The following is a 27,360-nucleotide window of genomic DNA, read 5'->3' on the forward strand; positions in this document are numbered from 1 at the left end:
GCGGATACGGAGGTGGGAAATTTTAACAAGACACGTCTGTTCCAGCTCCACAACACAAACGTCGCAGGCAGAGCGGGTGCGTTTGGCGTTCGCACCCACTAAAAGTCACCCCCGGTCTCTCTAAACCCAGCCCTGCGGGCCACCATTAAGTTATCACTTCCCCGTGGGTTTGCCTTTAGGCACTCGTTCTTCTGCTCCTTCCGGCTTACCTTCTTCTTTTCTCCTTCAGCAGCTCTCCGGTATTTTCACGATTGAGAACATGCTCTAGATCCTCTGGTATTCATGGCATCCAGAACCATTCGGTGAATCATCCAACCAAAGTGGTGTCCCTTAAGGAACTGGGTAATGCAATATTTGGTCTCTCCATATGCATATTTCGGCGACTATTTGTCTCCTTCTTCAGTCTTAGGTTAGGTGATTCCTTTCTTCATTCAAACCTAAGCACTGACGTAATAAGCAATTTTTAGAAAAGCAAAAGGAAACTGGTTTTGATTTTCTTTATATCAAAACAACTTTACACAAACGCCCTGAACGGAATTATGTTAATTGCCGAGATCATGCGACTCTGACCTTGCTCCATTTCTGGGTTCTGTGTGCGCCTCCATACGTGATCCATGATACAGAGTACTCATTTCTATCACTAAAAAGTCAACAGTGATTATGCCCGCCACCACCAGTACTGCCTCATCTGATGTGGTTCTAAAAGCATTTTAAGCTCACAAAACCATCAGTCAGTAAACCGAATTCATCTGCTTCCGTCTCTGGGAGTTTGCAAGCGCTTCTGCTGAATCGCACCACATCGGCTAGAAGTAATCTTCGACAGTGTTTCAGCTGGCAATATTTGGCAATATTTTATAAGTACCGCGGTGCCACTGTCTGGCTTTTGGCATGTGTACTCAAAGTGTTCGATGAAGTTCAGTTTGGAGTCAATTATCACCCTCAAGTATTTGATAGCCGTCCTTGACACGACCATATATCTGCCGACTTCCACCGTCCAGCGTCTTTTTCATGCCGTTCGTTATTAAGACTGCTCCTGTTTTCGCGTCCGCTAAGGCTAACCCGGTTGTTTCTAGCCAGGATCTTACCACTCCCACTGTTTCCGTTGTGTAGACCTCAACGTCCTCTGAGGGCTTTGCAGTTACAACCACTGTCAGATCATCCGCAAAGCCGAGGATTGTAGTATTCTCTAGAACAGGAAGGGCAAGCATTCCATTATGCATGACATTCCACAACAGGGGACCCAGTACCAAACCCTGTGGTACAACCTCTGTAATAATGTATTCTTTATAGTCAACTTCCGTTCCGTATCAGAGAGTTCTCTTTGATAGGGGTTAATCTCAACCAGATTCGCGAAATACCCGGGAACACCTACATACGATAGCCAACTCCCCTTTATTTTTGCTCCAGTTGGCCAAGTTGAATAATTTTTTGACATCCAATGCCAACACGGCAGAACAGCCGCCACTAGTTCGCCTTTTGACAAATTCACGCCCATGTTTACTGCATTCATCGTAAAATAAGCATGACGGAAGCCAAGCTAGCTCTCCGACAAACTATTGCTATTTACGCCGATGGGTAGGTGCCTGTCGTAGATGACTCTCTCCATCATCTTCTCCATTGGATCCAATAGACAGATCGGAAGATCTGATGCTGGGTCTCCAGGTAGCTTGTTGGGCTGGGGGATTCTGTTGTTTCACCAGTCGGGTCGCATACTGACGACCAATCACCTTCTGACTATAATAGTATCGCATGCTTCCGTCACCCATCGGGTGGTTTGGGTGGTTTTTTATCTGGCTCTAGGGAAATGTGGACTTGATCGTCACGGAAAACGTGCTCCCCTTAAAAACTTTCGCCATCTAGCTGAGCAAATTACCTGGATTTCTGCGGAAGCCCTTGTTCAAGCTCGATTTCCGTGTAAATTGCCTGGTGTCATCACTATCATCAATAGCACAACAACCGGTATCCGATCTAGGCCTGCCTTAATAAGGAACCCCAAACATCCCCGTTTTCCACCGAGGTTCACCAATTCGATATACCTAAAAGCTGTCTGGCGTCCTGACCTACGTCTTCACTCCATCTCAGGCAGGGTATGCCTAGTCTTCTTTTCCTACCATAGATAGATATATATATACCCTTATAGACTTTCCGGGCTGGATCATCCTCAGCCATACGGATTAAGTGACCCGCCCACCGCAGCCTGCAGGATTCTATCCACAACCTGACGGTCGTGGTATCGCTCATAAATTTCATCGTCATGTAGGATACGGAATCGTCCATCCTCATGTAGAGGGTCAAAAATTGTTCGGAGAATTCTTCCCTCGACCGCCGCCAAGAGTTGGTAGTTTTTTTGCTAAGAACCCACAGACCCGAATCAATACGGGTGTTCATCAGAAGTGGCCTCACTAGTTAGTAGTTAGTTGGTACTAGGGGAAGCTAGATAGCCCTCAGACTTCATATGTTCTAGGAGAATTCCTGGGGAATGTGTTATTGGCCCGTTTAAATGAAGTTGGCCCCCCGGTGGGAAATTTCCGGAGTAGTGGTTACGTTCACATCGGGCCTCAAGCGTCAAATTGCACATACAACTCGGGTACCGTGCTCCTTAGTTCGGTAGAGATTTAGATAGGTCTTGCATTCACCAGCGTGAAAGCTAAGCCATACCCTCAGTATAAACTGATACCGTTGTTGCATGCTATATCATGCTCATAAAATCAAAATCTTAAGAAGACCGTGGAGTTAGGTCTAAACAGCGGACATTTACGTTAAACTATCCAGACATAACTACCTCATTCTGCAATGGTTCTCCGCAACGGGGCTGCCGTACTCGAGAATGGCGATTTAGTAATGGGACTCATCCACTGCTACGGGCTCGAATTACAACACCACATGCAATCCCCTTTGATGATTAGGTGTGAATTAACACTGAAGGCATCCACATCACGCCTACGAGGTGGAAGTGGCTGCCGGAATAACCGCAGTCAACAGAAATCTTGGAGATGAGGCTTCGGCAAATGATCTATATAATCACCTGAAATATGTTATAAATAACACACAACATACTTGGCCCCATCGACGATAAATATAAGCTAGCAACGGAACGAAAGAATGCCGTATACTGAGTAATCTTGCATTCACAAAGAAACTTACGAACTCTTTCGAGTAGAGAAGGGACTTTACAGACGAAAAAAGGAAGCTTGGGAGAATCAGCAAGTCTGTGAACTGGAGAAGTAAAGGGAGCAACCACATTAGGCGCGGAAGTTTTACCAACACGTCAGCAGGTTGAGGCCTTATACAGCTCAATGCTCATTCTGCCGAAGCATTATCTGTCTCATACATAAAAAGGCGTTGCTGAGTACCATCTATAAGATATTCTTCGCTATCTTGCTACACCGGATAGCCCCATACGCCCAGGACATCATTGGTCCATACCAAAGAGGCTTCGTGTCCGGATAGCTGAGTGGTTAGAGCACAAAGCTGTCTTACGGAAGGTCGATTGTTGCGCCAACGATTATTATTATTATAAAGAAGCTTCACTCCAGAGAAATCAGCAACAGATCAAATTTTCTCTGTCCGGCAAGCAATGGAAAAACTGTTGGAATATGGACATCAGACGTTTTCCATTAACTTTAAAACCGCCTATGACAGCGTAGCTAGTGTAAAACTGTACACGGCCATGAGAGAGTTCGGTATCCCGACGATTGATAAAAGTCTGACTCTAATTAATGTGCGAGACCAGATAAACGCAGCAGGATCATTCTCAAGATCATTCGACATCAAAAACGGTCTAAGACAAGGGGATCTCCTATCATGTGCCCTCTTTAACCTGGCCCTCGAAAAAGTGATCCGTGATGCTGAGGTAAATGCGAGGGGTACGGTCCATCAATGAAGGCAAGACAAAATATATGGTGGCAATGTCAGCGTCAGAAACGAACCAACCAACAACATCAAATCGCACTGATCAAACGGGAAGAATGAAGATAGGAGAATACAACTTTGAGACCGTTGATAATTTCCTTTATCGATAACAGCTATGACGATAAAATCCGCACACGGTTGTTGGCTGCCAACTGTTTCGCTCGAAACGTCTCACCATGGCGTTAAAGCTCTCAGTGCATAAGGCAATGATCTTGCCAGTCCTCATGTATTCCTCGGAGACTTGGGTTCTTAGCAAAAAAAATTGCGAACCCTTGGCCGCGTTCGAGAGAAGAATCCTCCGAAAAATTTTTGACCCCCCACTTGAGAATGGACGATTCCGTAGCCTACAGAACGACGAATCACTTGACGCGTATGGATGAGAATGGTCCAGCCCGAAAAGTCTATAAGGGCAATATCTATGGTAGAAAAATAAGACGAGGTAGACCCTGCCTGAGAAGGAGTGATGGCATAGGTCAGGACGCCAGATAGCTTTGGGGATATGGATTGGTGGACCTCGGCGCCAAACCGAGATGTCTGTAGTTCTTTACTTAGGCAGGCCTAGACCGGATACCCATTATTGCGCCGTTGGTTATGGTGATGCCGTTGGGGTGGGGTTATGAATTCCGACAGACCTCCTACCCAGAACTACCAGCGAGCTGCAGAGGGAGAAGACATACCGGAAATTTATGTCTTTATATACCTAAATTGGAGAGTCACACTAATAATTATGCATGAGGCTTGTGATCTTGAGTTACAAAGACCGATGCGGGTAAGGTTTTTCTTCACAGGTACTGTGTTTTAAAATGAAAATGCCAGGGAATAGGAAAAGAAAAATAACAGCGTTTTATTCATTTACTGTACACATTCCATTGAATGCATAATACAATCATGGATAGGTATAATGGCAGAATACATAACTTTAAAGTTCATACAAAGAGAGTAAAATGAAGAAGCAGGAATACAATATAAACTAGTTTTTCTGGTAAAATAATACTTGCGACATCCTCTTCGCAAGCGCAACCGCAGCCGCAATCTATTTCAGGCTCAGGTTCAATATCACAAACTGGTTCTTTTCCGCCGTTGGTCTCAGTTTCATTACTGGGAAAGCGCTCTTTAAATAGGCGTAACCATTTCAAAATATTATCTTGATAAAGTCGAACTGAATTGAGATTTTTTTCAACTCTCTGAGAAAGTGCCTCGTAATTTCCTTTTGATAGAAATTGTGAATCGAGCATGCCTTGTATTACATTATGAAACTGCAAATGAAAAAGGTTACGGTATTAATAGAATACTATACACAAAGTTAGCGTAATAATACTTCAATATCTCGAGAAATCTATATTTCTTCTACTTATACTTTTGTCTGGATACCATTTATATAGATGTTTATGGTTGCCACTTACGCTTTCGTGAGGTACAGTGCGTTAACTATACCTACACTTGTACGGTGTCGGTCAGTTGAAACCCACCGACCTTATGGCAGGCTCAGTGCTCTACAAATGTGCCGCCAATGACGAGTGGTAGAAGTTGCAGAAAACTGCAAACACCCCCCGACATTATGATTACGGTTGCCAGGAGCTCGTTTCCCCACTTCTTATCCGAGCAAGGTATTTTGAGGCCCACCTTGGCATTCATATCATTCATCACGATCACAGTGCCACTTTTAGGAAACCTTCCCTCAACTGCGTATAATTGCTCGCAGAAAGGATTCTTCTTCAATAGACCGGACCGCCAAAGTTCTACCATCTTACTTCGCTTAGGTCCAAAATGTCCTGCTTTCATCGTTGCAATTCCCCCTCGGGTTGCAGAAAGTAAGCATTCTGAGGACCTTTGCCACCGTTGTTGAGGAGCGTGCGCACATTGCAGAAACCATCATAGTCAGTTTTGAATAGCTAAAGATCTTCGACGTAAGGTTAGTCCCTATCTGCCATATTGTTGACGTTTCGGTAGCAATAAAGTTTACAAATTCTCAAATCCTAACTCACAGGGGACTTCACCCATATCAACGATCAGTACGAGGCTGGCTGATGAACGACGAAGAAACTATTCCAGTTTCCAGCAAATCAGTAAAGACCGACCTCTTTATTTCTTAGTTTCATACCCATGAACGTTTCCCGATTCTATACAAGAGCTCTCGTCCCCGGACCTCATAACATGCTTAGTTTACCCTTATTGTGAGGACGAAGCATATTTGGGTTATATGGGCATTCCTAAACCAGTTTAGAGTTCATCGGGTTGCATTCCTAGCCCTCATCTCAGAGTTGAAAATAGTTACTACCGCACCGTCAAATTAATCAAGAACTCCCATAAACCTATATACCAGTACCAGATGACGAATGGTTTTCCGAAACTTACCGTTTGGTTATCCTTGCGAGTGAAAACGAAGTGCGATATATCATTTAAAGTTGATAGTAGGACTGACTCTTCATGTAAAATTTGCGGATAAGTTGCATTTTGTAGAAATTTCATTACTGCAGACACCGATGCTTTTCCTCTCCCAATTATTTTAGAAATGACTTGCTTTCGTTCATGCTGGTAGTAATCCGGGGGTGGATCAGCTTTGAAAACCCGTTCGAGGAAGTCAATCAGAAACTTTTCATTTTGGCTGCATCCTAAGAGGAAAACTGTTTTATGTCTTTCAACACTGTTCTTGCTTCTAAATAGCTTCTTCCAAGTCTTCTCTAACTCGTCCCTTGAAGCAACCCCAATTCCTGTGCAAAGCACCGTCTCTCTGATATTTGGCTCTATAGTTACATCATTGTTAATGTAACTTCGAAAAATTTCCTTTGCCCTACAAAAACAATCTTCATTCCAAGCTTGGCATGCCCAATATGTCACTATGCCTCGAGCTGCTTTTAATACAGGAGGATCTTCCATCTGCTCAGATAAAGTCATTGTATTATAAGGAGCTTCAGTTATCTCTCTAACATAATGCCGAAAAAGATTCTGCTCCTTTTGATCAGAGAGTAACCACTGCAAAGCGGAGAAAAACTTATCTGTCGTTCCCCAGGGGGAGAATTCAGTCTCATTTTTCAGATAAATAGACAAATTCAAGGCCAGTTCGTACGAAGAAATTCCAACTTCTGCTAGCCGGAACGCATCATCCAGCAATTGTGCCCGGTTGTTTGCACTGATGAGAGTATGATCCTCTAGTAATGCATTAATTATGAGTTTCCAGTTTTGCGCATCGTAGTTTGTTCGGAAAAATCCCGTCAACTGACTGTTCAATATTATCCAATCCGTGTTCGAACAATTTACTGCGTCCAAGTCAATACTCCATTCGGGATTCAAGTAACCATCCATGTTTGAACTTTGAAATGTTCCATTGTTGGCAGAAATAACATCAAACGGGATCCACCATTTGTGTGTGGAGTCTCCCGCATTAAATGGGGTTTGAGTCAAAAGCACTGTTCCATCTGCATAACTCCTATCCACCGTGACTAAAGGGTAATTGCTCTGATAAATCCAGCTTCCAGGCAAATCTAAATCCAAACCTGTTTTCGCTTGGAATTGTTTCAAGAAAATTTCAGATGTAACTATTCTAGGAGCGCTAAGAAAAGGAAAAAAAAAATTAGTGCGAAATTAATCTGCTTAATTTTGGAAATACTTACGATGCGTAACTTCCAAGTACCTCCTTGAAAGTATTTTCACTGAAGGAGTTCTCTAGCATACGAACGATGCAAGCAGCTGAAAATTTAGTTATAATTAATTGAACTAGTCGATTCTTAACAAACGGTGTGTTCGGCCAGAATTTTGAATCGAATTTCTGGAAAAGTGATAACAGTGTGTGTGTGAGCAACTAGGATACAATTTATAGAACTGCGGTGTTACTGACAGTCTAAGGGTGAGTATAGTAATGCGTCGATTATGTGTAAGTGCAACGCGGACCTTAGGTCGCTATTGCCCCAGAAGTTGGATCCTTGAGAAGATCCATTCCACAGGGGATAGTGAGGAAAATGATCGCCACAGACGGTAGCCCCGGTGCGACTCCATATAGCCGTGAGTCTGAGATGGACCCTGTATCCACCAAGGATGAAGACAGCATGTTGAAGAGACAAGTATACAACCTCTATAGAGCTCCAAAGAATACGACCCGTAAATGCGAATGGATCGTGTTTCTTTGGGGCATCCCTGCCGAAGACAACATGGACCGTGTCAATAAGAACCAAGAAAAACGACGGGTAACTCAGAAAAAATGTCCGCCCCTAAATGTACTCACTGATGGGTCTGTGCGTCCAAAATAATCACCAACAAACTCCGCTCAAATATCCCCACCAGCCTCACATTAAAGAAAACCTCCGTTCACTCCAGACATGTACTCGGTTCGTCTCAGTCGGAATGTGACTCGGCTAAGACGTTACTCGAAGAAGGGAACCATCTCTTTTTCACCTATACGGCTAGCCATCTCAAGCCAGTCAATTTTGCCTTTCGTGGACAAGATTTCTTTCACCTACTTGCCTCAAGAGATATTTGATGAACTCCATTGTCTATGAGTTACTGACGCAACCAATGTCCGGTGGTATGAGATGTGTACATCCCGTCAAAAGACCAATTCCACGAAATAACATAGTGCCGCAATTGCCAGCAAATTGAACATAATGCTTCAAACTGAATCCTGTCGTAACCCCACACGGTCTACGCCAATGCCCCAAAAGCAGGATATAATCCCATCTGCATTAGCTGCGGTTGAAATACACACACGGCGAATTACCGCAACTGTCCGAAGCCCGTCACCAGTACCATTCCTTTCATCAATCTAACCCCACAGTCCAAGCCCATTCACTCTACTCCCAACCCTAAGTCACACCCTAAATCTGACGTATCCATCGCAAGAAACGCTACTCGCCACCAAACCTCTTTTGACCTAAACTTAGAAAACCAAGCCGTCTTCAACATGTCCACCTTCCAACTAGCTGCCCAGCTCAGCTCCTTCCTCTTCACATACTGTACCCTATTTTCCCCACACGGGTTAATGAGCTTCTTATCCATGCACAAACCTAACTTCCTTCCCCGTAACGAAACTATATTAAACCACAGAGATAAATTCCACTACTCCACATTCCGCTCCGATCGAAAAGCTGACGAAGGCGGGTAGCAACTCTCCTTCATGCCCACCAAATTTTCATTGCCACAACAATCGCCTCCTCTCTTGAGGGAACTGTCATCTACGTCTCCACCCCCTCATTCGCCATATTTCTATTTAGCCTCTTCTGCCATATCCAACCCCTAGACCCAGGTGAAATTATGCAGCAAGCTCTCCTTCTCAGGACCCTCCCTATAACCTATTGTGTATGTGTGTGATTTTGGTTTGTTCCCCAGGTCTGAAAAGACCTCAAGTAGACGGATAGCTAAGAGGAGGCCTATATTGCCAGCATTCTTGATATTTAAAGGATGATTCTTTGCGTTAAGTACAGATAGGGATCGCGAAAATTTATGTTGCTCATCCGTCACCCTGGCCTAAGAAAACCCCAATGAGCACAACTTTAACAGTGGATATGTTGAAACAGTCGCAGCCCAGGTCTAAGAAAACCTCAAGTGTCCAAAACCGTTGTTTTTATAAAGTTTTTAGGTTAAGTTATGAATTTAAAGCACGTGATTGTAAATGACACTTTTTATTAAGATTTTTGTTGGATTTTAAATAACACAGAAATACTGAACACTAATAGTTTCAGTGAGCCATACTTTCAGACATAATACTCTAAGAACAGAGTCGGTAGTATATGCACTCATGTTCCACTGTTGGCCTTGTTCGAATGGCTTTCAAGATAGCGGGTCGATCAAACCACAGTGAAGGTTGCATGAGGCAACTCGCCAATAACCTACAAAAAACGTCCCCATCTTGCTTTAGGTGGCGACCTAAATACCAAACATAATTCATGTTACAATACTATCATGAACCCAAACGGTAATAGGTTGGCCAACTTCTGCACCAAAAATTCGATCTCCGTCCAACTAACCCTCCTTCCCAAGAATCGACCGTCTTTTCACCGTCCGAACCTTCATATCCAGTCCTACGGCGTCACTACTCCTATAGACCTTCCAACTATCCCAGGTCTCAGTGACCACGATAGTGTAGTGCTGCTCATCAAGGCCTTGAAACGGCTACCGAAAACCTGACTTAAACTCCTTCCAAACTATGTTGCCACTAACTGGAAACTTAACCACCAAGCTGAAAAAACCACTCTCCGTCATCAGCTCCACCGCCACAGATATTCCCCGCACTTTAGCCATTTTAAATCCCGTATCGCCCCGTACCCAACTCATCCAATCCGTACATGTTGAGCACTTCAGCGTTCAATATACAGGCATTTCCCTGAACCAGCGTACGAGCAGCCACCTACGACGCACGTATACCCGCTTAGTCAAACCCCGATCAGCCAGCTCCTTCAAGCAGGCATCTTTCTCAAGAATCATGCAGATAGCAATGCTGAAACCCTTCTCACAGCCCACCAAACCACACACCACATTTCTGACCCCGAGACTGACTCAACCGCATGCTAGTATGTCCAAAACCTTACAACCTCTCAACCTTCTTCTACACTCCCCAATCTCTCCATCAGACCACACAACACAAGTCTGTTCCCCCACACTAGCCGTCAACCACCACACAGTAGAATTCGTAATAATGTCTCCCAACAACAAGAAATATATCGGTCCCGGCCAGATTCTGATCATTGTTCTTAACAAGTGCGCTGAAAGGCTTAGTCCCTTTCTATCCAATCTTTTTAATTCATGAATCCTTACAGCCCATTTCCCCACTCCTTCAGAAAATGCCCACATCATTCCCATCCTTAAAAAACAATATTCCCTGCTTCCCCAAACAACTACCGGTCAACATCTCTCCTTAACATCACTTCCAAAATGTCTTCCACGACATCATCCTTTCCCACATCCATGATCAGAATTTCATACCATCTTTTCAATTCGCAAACGAGTGAGCCCATAGTACCTCCCACGCCCCTCATCTTAGAACCGACATATGCACTAACATGAACTACAACATCCCTACCACTATCTGTCTGCATGATATACAAAACACCTCCAACTCCGTCTGTGCCGAAAGCCTGATCTTTAAGTTATGCAATTCCTTCAAATCCGAGCGCCATCTTTGTAGATTCATCTAAAGTTACATCTCCAACCATCAATCTTCATTTGCGATCCACTATCCGACCTATACTCTGCTCCACCAGACATACTACAAGAATCAGTTTTGTTATCCACCCTTTTCTCCCTCTATACTGTTGACATTCCTCTCGAACACCCTACCAACACTCCTCACGCCGTTAAAACCATCCAATACGTCGACGACCTGAACTTGCCAGTTCATGGTTTTAACGGCGTGAGGAGTGTTGGTAGGGTGTTCGAGAGGAATGTCAACAGTATAGAGGGAGAAAAGGGTGGATAACGAAACTGATCTTTGTAGTATGCCTGGTGGAGGCACTGCATCCCGTATATTTTCTAGCCGCTCAAATCTGACTTAACCTTACTATCTAATCCCTCAATAAGTTCCTTCCTTCCTGGAAACTCCTTCTTAACACAAGCAAGTGCGAAGCTATTGTCTTCCAAGCTAGAGTCCGCTTTACCGGGAAGATGACAGTACATGCACGAAACCTGAATATCAATGTCGGAGCGGCTTCTATCGCCTTTGTCCGTCCAAACAAGCACTTAGTTCAGTTCAGCTTTGGGACTGACATTTGTTAGCACTTTCTAGGAGGCAAGAAGCCTGCAAGATCCAAAATGGTGACCCTTTCAAGATCATCATCATCATTAACGGTGCAACAACCGATATCCGGTCTAGGCCTGCCTTAATAAGGAACTCCAGACATCTCGACTTTGCGCCGAGGTCCACCAATTCAATATCCCTAAAAGCTGTCTGGCGTCCTGACCTCCGCCATCGCTCCATCTTAGGCAGGGTCTGCCTCGTCTTCTTTTCCTACCATGGATATTGCCCTTATAGACTTTCCGGGTGGGATCATCCTCATCCATACGGATTAAATGACCCGCCCACCGTAACCTATTGAGCCGAATTTTATCCACAACCGGACGGTCATGGCACTTCCAAGATGGCTAATAAAAGTGATGATGCAGCAAACTTCTCCGAAAGTGTGATTAACTGAGGTTAGTTAATCCCTCGTCGAATAATGAATGGTTATTTTGCTGAACAATCACCCAGAAGGTGGTAAGTAAAAAGAAAGCTTTAAATGAAAGGACTCTGCTCAGTGAAGGATATATATAAAGCAATAAAACGAATGAACTTGGGAAGAGCACCAGGACCTGACGAAATCGCATCTGAGCTCTAGAAAGTGAAGAACTGGGAGCTAACATTGTGGTTCAGTGAATTCTTCAATCGGGTTATTCAGGAAGATAGAAGGCCCACAATTTCATTATGGCAAAATAAAGGAAGTCCAGTAGAATGTCCAAATTACCGTTCGATCCGGTTACTGTCCTATACCATGACGATTTTTGAAACCATTCTTAACAATCGTATTCCCGAAAATGTTCAAATAACCGTGAATCAAGGCGGGTTTGTCAAGAACTGCGGAACTGCTGACGCATAATACGCTGGGCCGTTGCTCCTATAGAAACACCGGGGGAAATATCGCCCTCTTTACATTGCGTTCCTGGATCTAGAGAAGCGTTGGACCGTGTGTCACATGAATTCATCTGGTATGCTTGACGACAGCCCTTACTGCCAGAAGAACTCGTCCGCTGGGTCCAACTGGGTCTAACTAACTTTTAACCTCTATGGTTTTGAATGTTGGCCGACTATAAAAAGCAATGAACGGCGTCTTGCGATAATGGGGATGAAGATGTTGCGTTGGACTGGTGGTGTGACACGCCTTGATTTTGTTCGAAATGAGGATATCCATGATCAATATGGGGTTGCACCTATCATGGAAAAATTACAGGAGCGGCGTCTTCGATGGAATGGTCACGTAATTCGCGCTAACGAGAATTTGCTCGCCAGGATAGGAGTGAACATCGAAGTTGACAGTAAGTGGCCACAAGGCCAGCCGGAATAACAGTGACTTGACACGCTGGATGGGGATTTGAAAGCCTTGCGACTACGAGGTTCAGAAACACAATGGCGCAACCGATGGCAACGAGCCGACGACGTTTTTGAACAGGACAAATACTAAAGAAACAGAAAAAATAGTACTCGCAGTAATCAGAGTGTTTGCGGAAACAATAAACAAGCGCGGAAAAAACATCTAATCAGACCCTCAAGCTTGTGATCAAGACAAAGTCCAGGATATTTGCCGAGTTGAGCTAATTTGTTTTGTTGATTTGATTTGCTTTATACTTACATTTAGCTGAGAGGGCAGGACTGTGAGCTGGTACTTCATTCGAAGGATCATCGTTATCAGATGGTCTTATTGGTATCGATTGTTCTGTGCCATCTATGAGTAAGGCTTTTTGATATTCCAGAACTGTGTAAAATTGATCAACATTGAAGTCGTGGTAAGTCTGAAAAAAGAGGATGTTGCGAAATTGTGAAAATTTCGTTTCCAATAGAGGTTTTCCATATATTATAATAATGAAGGGTCTAGATAAGTTTAGATCTGAATTTAAGTGTCGATTCTAACAAAACCTAGGTGGGGCATGTAATAATAATGACATGACCTGACAGCTGCATTAATGAGACGGCCCCATTGATGCGGCTGTCATCCAGCAGTGCGAAAACTTCCTTAGTCAGTGAACGACACAATCTTAAAAAGAAAACCCGACCAAGTATATCGGTGCGCATTGTGTCCGCCGTGAAAATTGCCTTAAACTTAGGAGCGGGTGAAGTTGTCGGACAGAAAGTACGGAATTGCTCTGTTGATGACTGCCAGCATTAGTGAGTGCGAGGGCATGGACTTCCATTACAGTAAAAAGGGACATGATGTACATGGACAAAAACGTGTCATCATTAATTTGGTGAGTGAAGCTTAAGCTGCGCAAAAAGCAACGTATCTTGGCAGGTAGAAGTAAGCCTATTGAGGGTCCAGCAAGGGACGCTAATAGTAGGTTTTTCATCCACGATGCTAAACAGCTGAAGGTGCGGAAGGAACGCTTCACCAGGATTCTGAAACGTATAACATACGATGAAGGTCTGCCTCTTGTGAGTGATATGGTAAGCCACCGCAGCATACGGATATGAACTGCTTCATCAAACTGAAAGGAAAGTAATGAATTTAAAATAGTTAAAGCCGGTGCCCTTGGCGATGTACCTACTGAGTTTTTTGCAGCAACTCTTGTGTTCTCTGCAAAATTTTGACTTCCGCTCATTCATAAATGAATCTGAGCTCTTTGCCAATGGATGAAAGAAGGGGGGGGGGGTATCGTTAAGATTCAGGAAAGGAACGCATCAAGGATTACCTCGAAAGCAGGCTGGCTCCCGCTCTGGTCCTTCCAGTACCGACTACATTAACACCTTTCGGATTATGAAGTAGTATGTGGAATGATTTCTCCTATCTAGGGTCGAAAATCACAACCGATAACCGCTACGGCGATGAAATCCCGGGTCAATCGTCATGTACTCCTCGGAGACTTCGGTTCTTAGCAAGAAAAATTATGAACTGTTGACTGCGTTCGAGAACAGAATCCTCAGAAAAATGTTTGGCTTCATACATGAGGATGGACAATTCGGTAGCTTACATAACGACGAATGATGATGATAATTGATTATAAGCGATGCCGCATCCGCCTGGTTGTGATTGTGGTTGTGGTTGTACTCAAAATTCCAGGGACCATGTAAAAAGGCACTATTTGAGCTCTCGGCTACCAACAGGATATCAATTGTCACATAAGGAGTCGCTAAACTCACGCTCAGATTCGGCCTGCAGCTTGATTTCTCTTGGAATTTATTTTAGCGGACGTTTCTAAACCCATACTTAGAGTAGATTTCTTAGTACATTACGGGCTCCTTTCAGGTCTCCAGTGCGGATATCTTCACCATTCAATATCTCACTTTATCTACCAAGGAAAGATGGGAAAACGTACAAGTCTGACCATCAAAACAATTACTGGAGGAACCCTTTATCATGATATAACTCGTTCTGACGGAACTGAAAAAATTGCGTGTCACCGAAATAAACATAGTATAGTCACAACGCCAGAACCACCATTTACTTTAAAACCCAGACCAACAGTCTTCGTGACAATGCCACTACCGGAAGAGACATCCAAAACATCGTTGAAGCTGTTCACCAAACTGAAATGGCAAACTCAAGGAAATCTGATAGACAGGTTAGATTTCCTGATCGTTACCTAGCAGTTCAGTTCAGTAGTTCAACCATAATAACACGGCATATTCACAGCTGGCATACCGGCACGGAACTACCCGCTGAATCATCGTATTTTTCCTGCAGATTGACATAGATTAACACTATCATGAAACTATCGTGAAGAATTTTTATTGCTTTTTTTATGGCTTCACTATGCTCATATTGCCGGGATTTCGCTCGGTATCGGAGTTCGACCACGTCACGGCAGCCATCACCCGCAGCGGTCAATAGAGCGGAAAGGGTTCTGTTCGCTCATCGAAATTCTCAGATGGGTTAAGCAGTATAGCTGCCGTTCGATTACCAAGAAAGTTCTCCCATTGTCGGGCTACAGATGTATTCTACAAACGGTCCTTTAGGAAGCCTTCCCTGAACTGCGTTTAACTGCTCGTAGAAAGCATCCTTCTCTACTATATCGGAAGTCTCCGTTGGTACGTGGCATTGTACAATTGTGATGCTGCTTCACCTGGACTGGAAGCTTGCAGTTAGAACTCTGTCACCAACCGGCTCGCAGGTCATTAGAGCGCAGCTTGCCAAAGCCGTCCGAAGCAACCCGACACCAGACTGGCATTTGCTACCACTTGGTTTTCCACAGTATAAAAGCACATTGTCATTAATGTGGCAAGAGGGAGAAGAGTACTCTCTAGGGTCCCACCATCTTGGTCTGTTTATTCGTCCGGAATGTCCAGCTTATATCGTTGGAATTTCCACTCAAGTTGGAGAAAGCGAGCATTCTGAGGACCCTCGCTCGCTCGCTCGCCTCGTCGATGAGAGTGCGTACATTCCAGAAACCAATCTTAGCCCGCTTTCTATAGCCAAAGGTCTTCGAGTGAGGTCAGTCCCTGTCCGAGGCATTATTGACATTTCGATAGCAATAAAGTTTGAAAATTTGCAATTGTCTAATATAAGATTGAAAGGAATAACTTAACATACTAAATGCATATGCATGATGAACTGCGTCTGAATGCAGCCATATTCCTGCATAAAAATGCACTGAATCTTTCATACCTAAAGTACTGAGCTGACCTCTTCTTCCTATAGAAAGCTATCTGCTATCATATTTACTTTATGTGATTGATGTATCCTGAATTTTCCCTAACCATAAACAAACTTGAAAATTGCTGACGGTCAAAACTGTTAAACTTTATCACATATGTTTACCTCTTCAACTGCTTTATATGCAAGCCAATTAGCAAAGCCATCACTCAGCCATAAATCTGTCCACGATGCGGGGGTTAAATGATTTCCAAAATAATGATGGGCTATTGCTCGTCCGATTCGAATTAGAACCTCTATTTGTTCAATTACAGTTTGCTCTGACTCGATGAACTCGATGTTCCCTTCCGGGTAGACCGCCATGTTCAAATTATCATCTGCCGTAATTTCCATATCGGTTGGAACTCCCACAATGTCCAGTTTTCCCTGCGGGTAGACGGTCTCCATATAACGATACATTTTGGATAGAAGCAGGATACTGGCATTCAATGCGAATGAATTGTAGTCCTCATTCCGTCCGTGAACTGCGTACTCAATCTTATTTTTCAGGAATTTTGTCGAACCGAATTTGATTAGAGATAAAGATATTTCATAAGATGAAATCAACGGAGTTGGAATGAACGTTGTTTTCACTGTTGCATTGTCTCTGGAAAATATATAGTTTAGATGTAAGGGTAATAAATAGTCCATATGATATGTATACGTTGCTAACACTCACATGCTCTCCACCTTATCTCGCAATCCATTGGATATTGCTGTGAACTCCGCAGAGTGTGTTACCACTAGGTGTAATAGTGACTCATACTTTGGACTATCCAAGCATGGAAAGGCCGTCCTTGCGTAGTTCGGTTTGAACTTAGTACTCATCATGTACCTTCAAATGGGGAGGAAGCATGTGTTAAGATTAATCTAAGGCGAGCTGTGTTCAAGTAATACACTTCAGGATAGACTGATGCGGAATATAGCTCCCTGGGCCAACCTATCTCTCTCTGAGGATGAGCTGTCCCTCTTCCAAGGTAATCTGTACCTTTCCAGGGGGAAGCCTCTCGTTTACAAAGACCGTTATCGAGTGGTAAAAGCCACACCCTGTACGAAGTGACTCTACTATTAACAAAACGCTGCGAATCTAGACTGAAAAGCCGAAAACCACGTCGCCCAATCCAGAGTGTCACGCGAACTGCGCCCATTGGATAGTTTGCAGTCGCGGTTAACTGACTGTATTCAAACGCAGCCTCATTGATACCTCGCTTCAGTAACTAAGTTTGACCTTACCGTGCTGCGGGAGGCTATGGCACGGTGGACATCCTGACCCCCATTATCGAGGGAATCAAATGAGTACATGTATAGAAACAAAGAGAAACACATGCAAATAAGTGGGATCCCGTATTGCATACAAACTGGACAGCCTGGCAGAGGCACATCTCCAAAATACTAAGAGTCGGGCGATTACGCCTAAAAAGGGAGAAGTTGGGCCACCAAACAGTTGATCCAAGGTCAACATTGAGGGCAGAGGACAACAACTACCAAAGAACACTGCTAAAAAAGCAGGAACAAGCAAAAGTACGTCTGGGATCAATATATCAGACCTCAGGAAAAAGACAGGCCTTAGTACCGCAGATACCTGCGTTACCCGAAGGAAGGCCAGAAACCAGAAGAGGCCCTTAAGAAGACTCGGACAGACCTAAGTCTCTTCGTCGGGGCCAAGAAAGCGCGGAGCATCGGAGATTAGCCCCCATGAGGGGAATGATCGTAAAAGACCCAAACCTGAATACAAGAGGGAGAAAACCCGAGCAGGTTAAGGGTGAAGGCACGAATCAGGAAGCTTGCCATTAGCTACGCTAGTGCGGTCACGGAATTCGACTGGCCATACGGCTAAAACGTTTCCCGAGCAAATACTCACTCGTAAGGAGCAGGAAACTATCGAAGACCTTGTCATCAGGCAAATGTGCAAGGGATGGACTACGAAGGTAGTGTTTACCGCTTTCGAACAGGTCACATACTGGTGGACTGTGCGACGGAGACACTGCAGAGTGGCTCAGGATATCCTAAATTGCCAGGCTGGGCAGGAGCTGAACTGTTGGCATGTGCTAAAATGATATACCAGGAACACACATGGTGATAGTGTTTCCATCTAAAGCCACAGCAAATCTAATCCCTCAGAATGCGGATCTTCATCCGCGATTATAGAGTGTCTTCAGAAGCAAGGTGGACGGCAAAGGTAGAATCTTCGCGATCGGAGTGGATGACCGATCCTTGGAGGCAATGAAATGTCGATGCCATATCAACTATCGGTTTGGAAACATAGAGCCAAGGAAAGACAGTTCGGAGGAGACATCGGGTGAAAAACTTACCGAGATCCCCGAAAAAATCTCGGAGGCTACTGAGGTGGAAAGGACTGCATCAATCAGGGAAGTAGACCTGCTCCCCAGTGAAGAGCAGAAACTGGACGTGCTAGACCTTGATCTTTTAGGGTTTAGGGTGGAAAGCGACGTGTATGCCGCAGGAAAGGAGCTCCAAACAACAACGGAGCCAATGACCAGCACTAAGATAGCCCCCATCAACCTCTACCATGCGAAAGCTGCACCTGCGGTAATTGGAAGGGCAAGTTCCAAGTAGAACATTCGAATATTGCGCGGTGTACAAGCAGGAAACATGCAGGTAATTTGGAATTTCTCTTGCGGAAACCTAAGAGTGCGCATCATTTTTATAGGCACTCTAAATTACACGTCACTTTCAGAGGTCATGACCTGATACCTTATGGCTATCCACGTTTCACTGGAAGTCGGGAGGAGCACTTTAGAGGCAGTTGTGGTATCGAGATACTTCCCAGGAGACGACATCCGGATCCCACTGGTGCTAGTCGCTAGACTGTTGATCTATTACGAGAGGTGCACTTCTCCTCGACTGCGATGCCAGCGCCCGTCAAGAAATCTGGGGAAGCAGCGACTGAAAACCGAAGAGGTGGGTAATACATAATATAAGGAATACTCTAACATTCATGACCAGCACTACACAAGAGGTACTAGACATAACTCTAGCGAATACTCTCATGAACAGGCTGGTCGGGAATTAGAGGGTGTCAGACGAGCCCTTTATGTTGGATCACTGAATGATCAGATTCAACATTGTGGGCAGCTGCGAAATAAAAAGAATAATAAGGAAACCCAGGAGAACGGATTGGGATACCTATGTAATGCATCCGAGTTCATCTTCAAAGGGGCGTTGATATCAGGGATGAACTGGAACTAGAAATGGTGGCGAGAAACTTGAACAAAGTGGTCATTGACGCATGTGTGGCTAACTGTCGAGCTAAGACAATTAAGTCATCAAGGGATGTACCCTGGTGGAATAGGAACCGTGCAAAACAAACCGGAAATTGGACGAGATACAAAAATGCACTGACTGCGTATAACAATGCAAACTGGGAAACAAAACGGAACAGCTTCAGGAATTCTGTGAAGGGATAGAACAAACCACAGAAGCAACCGGGCTATATCAAGTAGTAGCCAAAGTCATAGACAACTCTATTGGAGCTAGCGTCCTGATGCGTAATCCCCTACATCAGTGTCAACACGCTTACCGGGCAGGATGGTGAACCGAAACTGCTCTATATCAGCTGAGGGACGTATTTGCTGGATACCATAGAAATAAAAGAAATAGCACTGTGGGCGTTTTTGGATATCGAAAGAGGATTCGATAACAGATCTGACACAGAAATACAAGATGTCCTGAACCACAAGGGAGCGGGAACACCATGGCTTTCTGGATGAATAAAAGATTAAGAGTGAAAGGGAGATTAAATCCTATTGTTATGAATACTACCCAAGGTTGTATACAGGGCAGGGTACTATCACCGCTAATGTGGAGTATGGTAGTTGACGAATTTCTTAGAGAAGCAAGGAGCGATATGAAATATTGAAGGGTAGTAGGTAAGTAAAACGAAAATGGGCTGCATACAAGGAAATGAATGTCTGTTGCCCTCGTCACTGAACAAAGAGATCTAAACGGTGCTAATGCCAAAGTGCGGCGGAGACTAAACCCTTTCGAAAACCTTTTCAAAATGGATGAGGAGCACAGTGTTGCAAAGGGTGTTGATGTGGTCAATGTAGGACAAACCAGAGCGGAAACCAGCCTTCTCTCTGTCAATTAAGCTTTCCAGATGTTATGTGTTCCTTGATAACCATCACACTCAAGAGAAATTTCCTCTTTTCGGAATGCTATTATTGTCCTCTTCTTTAACCAGTAGGGAAGACCGCGAAATTCCGGGATTTCTAATGAGAAGAAGTAGCTCTACGGAGACAGTTGGCACTTCTTTGGCCCGGAGGAAGCTGTCAAGCTCAACGAACTTGCCCCGGTAAAAATTATTTCTTTTTTGTTTCATCCACAAAAGATGGAACTTCACCAGATGTTGTAAAGTTGAGAACGGTTGTAAGATGTTCTTTCAACCTTTGAAGCTGCTTGTCATTGTGAATGAGGAGCCGTGAGACTTGCGACCACTAGCAATTTCTTTCGTGATACGGTATATCGTAACGAAATCGTAGTTAGTTTCGGCAGCTTGAGCTTTATCGTCCCCAACTAACGCAATAATAATTTTTTTTCTCTTCTATTTGTCACCGAGTGCCTTGCGCTTGATTTCCTGAGATTTTCCATGGTGTCGAAGGTCAAGGGCGTAGATTTTCCCTCTCTTTCCCGAGGGTTAAAGCTTTTCTACGCTCTTCGATCTGCCTCCATTTTCCGGCAATCAATCAGGCCTTAATGTGCCCCGTTAGAACGTGGCCAACAATATCAATTACACCGAACAGAACTTTTGATAGCTCATCAATAATCTTCGGCGAGCTATTAAATATGTGTACCGTCGAACAAGATTGTTTTTCCACTATCAACCGCAGCCTTCCAAAATTCCACCATGTTGAGCTTCAAAGGTCGAAGGCCCCCTACCTCTGCGAGAATATGCGTACGCGATCCGGAAGGAAATGTAGGCGTTTATGACGTAAGGGTTTTGTTCTTTGACGCTGAATGGTGTAATCAATCTGATCAGCTACTGACCGCTAAACTTATGACAGACAACAATGTGCCCTCAACAACGAGGCGGTGGAAATTGTAGAAAGTCATAGACCTCTCACCATTGTCCTTACGGTCCCTAAGACCATGTTTGCCAATCACATATTTGAGTAAAATGTTACCAGATCCCACCTGGATATTTAGATCCCCCATCACAATCGCTATGTTTCCTTGATTAAACCCCTTCTCAATTGCGTTGAGTTTCTTATAGAAAGCGTCCATCTCGTGTGCATTGAAAGTATCTACAAGTCTCTGCAAGAGGAATTACCACGCTTCACCCCAGAATGTGTTTTCTGAAGTTGGAGCAACCGGATATTTTGGTCCCCGTCGATATCGTCATCATGCATTCGCACATTCCAAAATCGAATCATAAACCCATGACGAAAGCAAGAAGGTGTAGTTGTAATCTAAGGCCTGTTTCGAAGCGTATTTAAATTAGAGAGTTACTAGCCCACAAATCTTTATCAGTTTTAGTTGCCTTTCACGGTCAGCAGGGAATACTTTGAATGAGTTCTACCACCAGAAACTCACTAGGGAGTCATTATCTCGAGGAACTGATATTCCAGCACCATTATTCCGGTTGGGGTTGCCGACATCGACTCCCTGAGACATCAAGGTGTTACACACCTATTTGGACTGAACAAATACTGGAATACAGGTCCTGGATTACGCGGACGACATTGTTTTAATCTATAGGAGCAAATATGAGAATACCCTGGGATAGAATCCAAACTGGATTAAGGGTTACTAGTACCTTTTCCAGGAAGGCAGTACTGCGTATCAATCCAGCCAAAACCACCAAAGTACCACCATTCACTAGGAGACGTAAGTTTGATCACTTGAGAGCAGTACTTGACATGGAGGTGAAACGAGAATTACTTTGGGAGATGCATGTCGCAAACACTTGTCGAATAGCAACGAGGGCTCTGATAACTTGCAGGTCCATAGCAGAAAAAACTCCAAAGACTGGCTTGCACATGCATCAGTAGGACAATGAGGACATGTTGAACGACATACCCGGAAGATCCTTCTGGGATTAACCCCTTTCCATCTGCACATACAGATGCACGCCATGAGGGCAATCATCGGGATGTCTGGGAGTATTATTGAGGCGGAAAGCTGCCGAAATCAAAAGAAGTTTGATATCCTTTCTACGCGGTACCCCTGCAAGGTCTGGATACCCTGGGTCCCAGGCCTTGTTGGGTTGGAAGGCAATAAGGCAGCGAACGAACTAACCAAGAAGGGAGTAGTGACGCCTTTATACGGGCCAGAACCCTTCTAAGGAATCGAAAACGCGTTCGTCGCTACGACATTAAAAAATGAGGAGGAATGACTGAGCAAATGACGAGCCTACCTAGAATGGAGTAGGCCAAAATGCTCATTGGGGGATACCCAACCCAAACGCACAAAGGACTATTTAAACCTCACCGAGAAGAACCTCTGGATCAATGTGGGAATTCTCACTGTCGACTAAACTATCAACTAGGAAAGCTAGAGATATATACGAATACTGAATGCAGGTTCTGTGCGGACTGTGTTGAAAGCTCTATACATGCTCTGGGGCACTGCCCGGTACTTGTGCAAAGTAGGTCGAGGTACCTAGGAGAATATTTAATACCAGATGCAAAGTTGAAATATTTGGAAGTAAGGAGGGCTTGCTTAACGTGCTAGGTACGCTATAACCAGCAGAATAGACACAATAGTTCTTTAAGGATGCAGTGCGACTTCCCTTAACAGAATAATGATAATAATACACTCTATCATTATGACTATAACTCTACTTACTCCGTTTCCATATCTTCATTCAAATAGGGCACAATATAAAATCCTGTAAAATCTGTTCTCAACTCAGCAGAAAAATTCACCAGCAAATAGTAAGCACTGCTTCGTTTTAACTCCTCCAATAAAGAAATATACAAATATCCATCACTTTCCGAATAATAGTGTTTCCCGTAAATACTGTTATTAGTTGACCAGACATCCACCGTGGTAATTTCGGAAACCTTTGCATGAACTACTAATTCTTGGACACTATCCGTGGCAACAAAGTGCAATTTTGAACTTCCTTCGAAACGTCTATTTTCCAAATTTTCAGGGAATCTGAAGTCGAGATAGAAGTTTTGGGGAGAATAGATTGGAGGCAGCTCGGAGTTAACAACGTTCTTTAGAAATAAAGCCAGGGACAAAATTTTTAGAGTGAAAGCCATTGTGCCACGGAAGTTGACTGATCAAAGACTGGAAGCACAATAGAGACGAAGTCAAGGGTTGCATGATTATCGATTGATTAATCTTTATGTTTTTATTGTTTTACTCCCTCAGGGTGAGAATAGAAGAGAAGTTTAATTAACCATCCCAGGCAACCATAAATAACGAAGCAATTCATCACTGGCATTATGCGCATTTAGTGGTTTATTATTGAAGATAGCCATGTTAATATATCAGTCCAGATACGGAAGTATAATCATAGATATCAAACCTATGCATGATTCCAAAAAATATTCATTTTACGTTATTAATACATATATTGTCCAGAAGCTTTGAGGGAAAAAATTATGGATAATTTAGCTTAAAATAAATTGAGAAATAATTAGGACGGAACTCAATTCAAAATGAGTTAGTTTTCTCAATTACTTAATACTTTAGGATGGAAGGGGACGGAACTGTCTATACGCACTGACCATGATATACTAGGGGCACACGTGGTGACGGTGTATCTTGCCAAAGCCGCAGTGATTGAGGCCTCCTTATTATAAACATGGGTCTCCACACACGATTATAGAGCTTATTTAGAAGCAAGGTGGAAGCCGAACTTCTCACGATCAAGGTAGATGACCGATCCTTGGAACCAATTGAATTTCCTAATTGGCAATGACAGATTTGGTAACATACCTGTGCACGTACACAGAGAGAAACTAACGAAGGATATTTCTGAGAGCACATCGGGTGCCCTATCGACATCCCCGAAGGACTTGTGGACGCCATAGAGGCTGAAAGGCCAAAACCGAACAGGGAAGTGGGCCTGTTGCCCACAGAAGAGGCGAAGCTGGACGACCTAGCCCTTGATCTTCTAAAGTTTAAGTCGGACAGTGAACAGCCAGAAGTGCCATGTTGGAGGAGGACGATAATACTTCGACAGAGGAGAAGGGCCGATGACCATCATACAAAAGCAACATTTGCAGCAATTGCAAGGGCAAGTTTGAAGGGTGACATTGGAAAAGTGCTGGCTCAAGAACCCTGGGCAGATTCACAGTCCGTGAGAAGGAAACATGCCGGTAATTTGGGATTCCTCTTGTGAAAAACTGAGAGCTTGGATCATTCTGTGTAGCTTAAAATAGATATTTTCCAAAGTTTCTAACTGGAAACCTCGTGGCTGTCCAAGCGTCTTTGGAAGCCGGGGAAGAACTTGAGAGGCAGTCGTGCCATCAGGATATTACCCAGGAAGCGACAACCGGATTCCCCCGAAATCAGTTGCTAGACTGGCGAAGTTCTGCGAGAGGGAGGCGTTACTACTTCTCCTCGGCCGCGATGTCAATTCCCACTAAGAGATCTGGAGAAGCAGCGGCATCAATCAAAGAGGAGAGGGAGACCTTGTGGAATTCATTCTTAGTAATAAGTAAGAAATACATAATGTAGGGAACATGTTAACCATCGTGACCAACGCCAGGCAAGAGGTACTAGACATAAATTTAGGCAAAACTCGGAAGAGCGGCTTGTTCAAGAAGTGTAGGCAGTCGAAAAAGCCCTACATGTCATATTACAGAATATTCAGATTCAATATTGATGGGAACTCGGAATAGACAGAATAATAAGGGACCCCAGCAGAATATATTGGGAGATAGACTCCTATACAAGGCACCCGAGTGACAACTTGACTCATTTACAAATCAGGTATGACATCAGGAGCGGAATAGAGCTGAAGACAGTGGTGGAAGACCTCAACAGAGTCGTTATTGGCACAAGACGGAAGTAGAATAGGAACCCAACCATAATGAGAGCGGAGTTATAAAAACACTTAAAGCAAGCGAAACAAACCGGTTACTTACAGAAGCACAAAAGAGAATTGACGATGAATAGCAACGTAATAGACGAGACAGCTTCAGGCAATTTTGTAAAATTCTGGGACAAACCACAGAAGCATTCAAAACTGCAGCCAAAAACAAGGCGATATCTTATGTCTCTCAGAAGAAGATAGATAGGACATTTACTGAGAATGAGGAGGATCTAAATCTGTTTCTAAGAACTCAACTACAGCCAAAGGCAAAGCAATATCTTCTATCTCTCTGAAGAAGGTAAATGGGACCTTTACGGATAATGAGGAAGACCAAAATCTGCTTCTAAGAACTCATTTTCCAGGGTCCTACCCCCCGACGGAAGATAAAAGTATTCTACTTAATACCCAATAACAGACAGAAGTGGGAGGGCGAATTGGAAACTAACGAAAGAGGTATGCCCGGAAGCAACAGCGATATAGTCAGTGGGAGCCTTTAAACCATTGAAATCACCGGGAGTAGAGTAGCCTTTTACCAGACTACTTCAGAGAGGCCTAGAAATCATCTTATTGCCTTGGAATATACCAAGAACATGGAGGCTGGCAAGAGCGGTCTCTATTCCGAAAGTAGTAAAAAGGATCCTGTTCATCCTAAACATACATACATACATACATACATAAATCGGTGGAGAAGGTCAGAGGCAGCTACATTAGAACTAAATAGAAAGTTCTAATACGCAGTCCCCTACATCCATCACGTTTTACCTGCAGGACAGTCAAAAAAATAGCTGTTTATGCGTTTTTGAACACCGGAAGAGCATTTGATAACTCATTGTGCACAGAGATACAAGATGCCCTGATCCTCAAGGGAGTGGAAAATACCCTGGCCTTCTGGATGGGCCGAATTAAACCAGTAGGAAAATATAAGTATCGACAAGCAAAAATTCTACTGTCATGAACACTACCTAAGGTTGTCCACAAGTTGGGGTATTACCACGGTTAATGTGGAGCACGGTATTTGATAAACTCCCAGGGGAATCAACAAACACTGGAGTATAGATCCATAGTTGCGCTGATAACATTGTTTTCATTAGTAGAGGCAAATATGAGGATAACGTACGTGGCAGAATTTAAACTGAACAAAAGCAAAAGTTACTTTGCAGGAAGGTGGGGTGATGCGTCAATCTAGTCAAGGCCAATATACGTTCACTGACAAGGGCAAGCTTGATCACCTGACGTCACTGGCGTGGATGTGAAACAAGTAACAGAGGTCAAATATTTGAGAATCACATTGGACTAAAACTACTCTGAAAGACATAAGTTACAAGGACCCTGATGACTTACAAGTCCATAGCAGGGAGAAAATGGGGATGCACCCAGAAAATGCTGCACTGGATATACACTGCAATAATAACGCCAATCGTTACCTTTGGGGTGGCAATCTGGGCATACTGAATTGTACTCAGCACAATAGCCAGGGAGTTCTAGGAAATTAAGAGAGTGGCTTGCGTGTGCATCAGTGGTGCCATGAGGACATGTCATGAGTTTGACTTCTATCCGTCCGTACGTACAGATACAGTCAAGGAGGTGATCTGCGGAATGTCCACCAGTGTCAAAGAGCCGAGGAGCTGCCTTAATCGAAGGCAAATTAATATTCCTTCTAGACAGTGCCACGAATTACTGATATCAAGGGATAACATGAGACCGGTTTCATTCAATTAAGAAGCTTCAACGTGTTAGCAGCTGCCCCAAGAAAATTCGGCCCTCCTATAAGAAGATTCAGTCGTGAGCGCTTTAGGCGACACGCTCAAATTCGTACAGGATTACGGGCATATGCACGGGTCACTGACCTATGAGAAAACTAAATTTCTGTTCTAGAACCATCTTCTGTTTTTGAGCCTAACTTTCTTCTACCAAACAGATACATATTTTAAAGAACCTTCTTCTAGTGGTGCCGACTTCCTGTGTCCGGATAGCTGAGTGGTTAGAGCACAAGGCTATCGTACGGAAGGTCGCGGTTCAAATCTCACTGGTGGCAATGGAATTTGTATCGTGATTTGACGTCGGATACCAGTCGACTCAGCTGTGAATGAGTACCTGAGTCAAATCAGGGTAATAATCTCGGGCGAGCGTAAT

The 27,360-nt window shown here is 43.9% G+C and overlaps 1 protein-coding gene across 1 annotated transcript; it reads right to left on the bottom strand.

Annotated features, from left to right (window-relative positions):
* Positions 1-4,804: 4,804 nt before the first annotated feature.
* LOC119657450 (thyrotropin-releasing hormone-degrading ectoenzyme-like) lies at positions 4,805-23,455 on the bottom strand. Its single transcript, XM_038064362.1, has 7 exons — positions 23,022-23,455; positions 16,894-17,049; positions 16,341-16,821; positions 13,221-13,380; positions 7,524-7,599; positions 6,268-7,462; positions 4,805-5,168 (listed from the first exon to the last, which is right to left on the bottom strand). The coding sequence occupies exons 1-7, from the start codon at positions 23,441-23,443 to the stop codon at positions 4,839-4,841; spliced, it is 2,820 nt and encodes a 939-aa protein (XP_037920290.1). The 5' UTR covers positions 23,444-23,455; the 3' UTR covers positions 4,805-4,838.
* Between the last annotated feature and the right edge of the window lie 3,905 nt (positions 23,456-27,360).

This window comes from Hermetia illucens, chromosome 5 (genome assembly GCF_905115235.1).
Source record: "Hermetia illucens chromosome 5, iHerIll2.2.curated.20191125, whole genome shotgun sequence".
NCBI lineage: Eukaryota > Metazoa > Arthropoda > Insecta > Diptera > Stratiomyidae > Hermetia > Hermetia illucens.

Coding starts and splice junctions, on each gene's coding strand:
- LOC119657450 (XM_038064362.1), bottom strand. CDS start 23,443: ATGGCTTTCACTCTAAAAATTTTGTCCCTGGCTTTATTTCTAAAGAAC. Junction 7,600..13,220: donor TCCTGCCCTCTCAGCTAAAT/GTAAGTATAAAG, acceptor CTAAATTTTCAG/CTGCTTGCATCGTTCGTATG. Junction 7,463..7,523: donor GTACTTGGAAGTTACGCATC/GTAAGTATTTCC, acceptor TCCTTTTCTTAG/CGCTCCTAGAATAGTTACAT.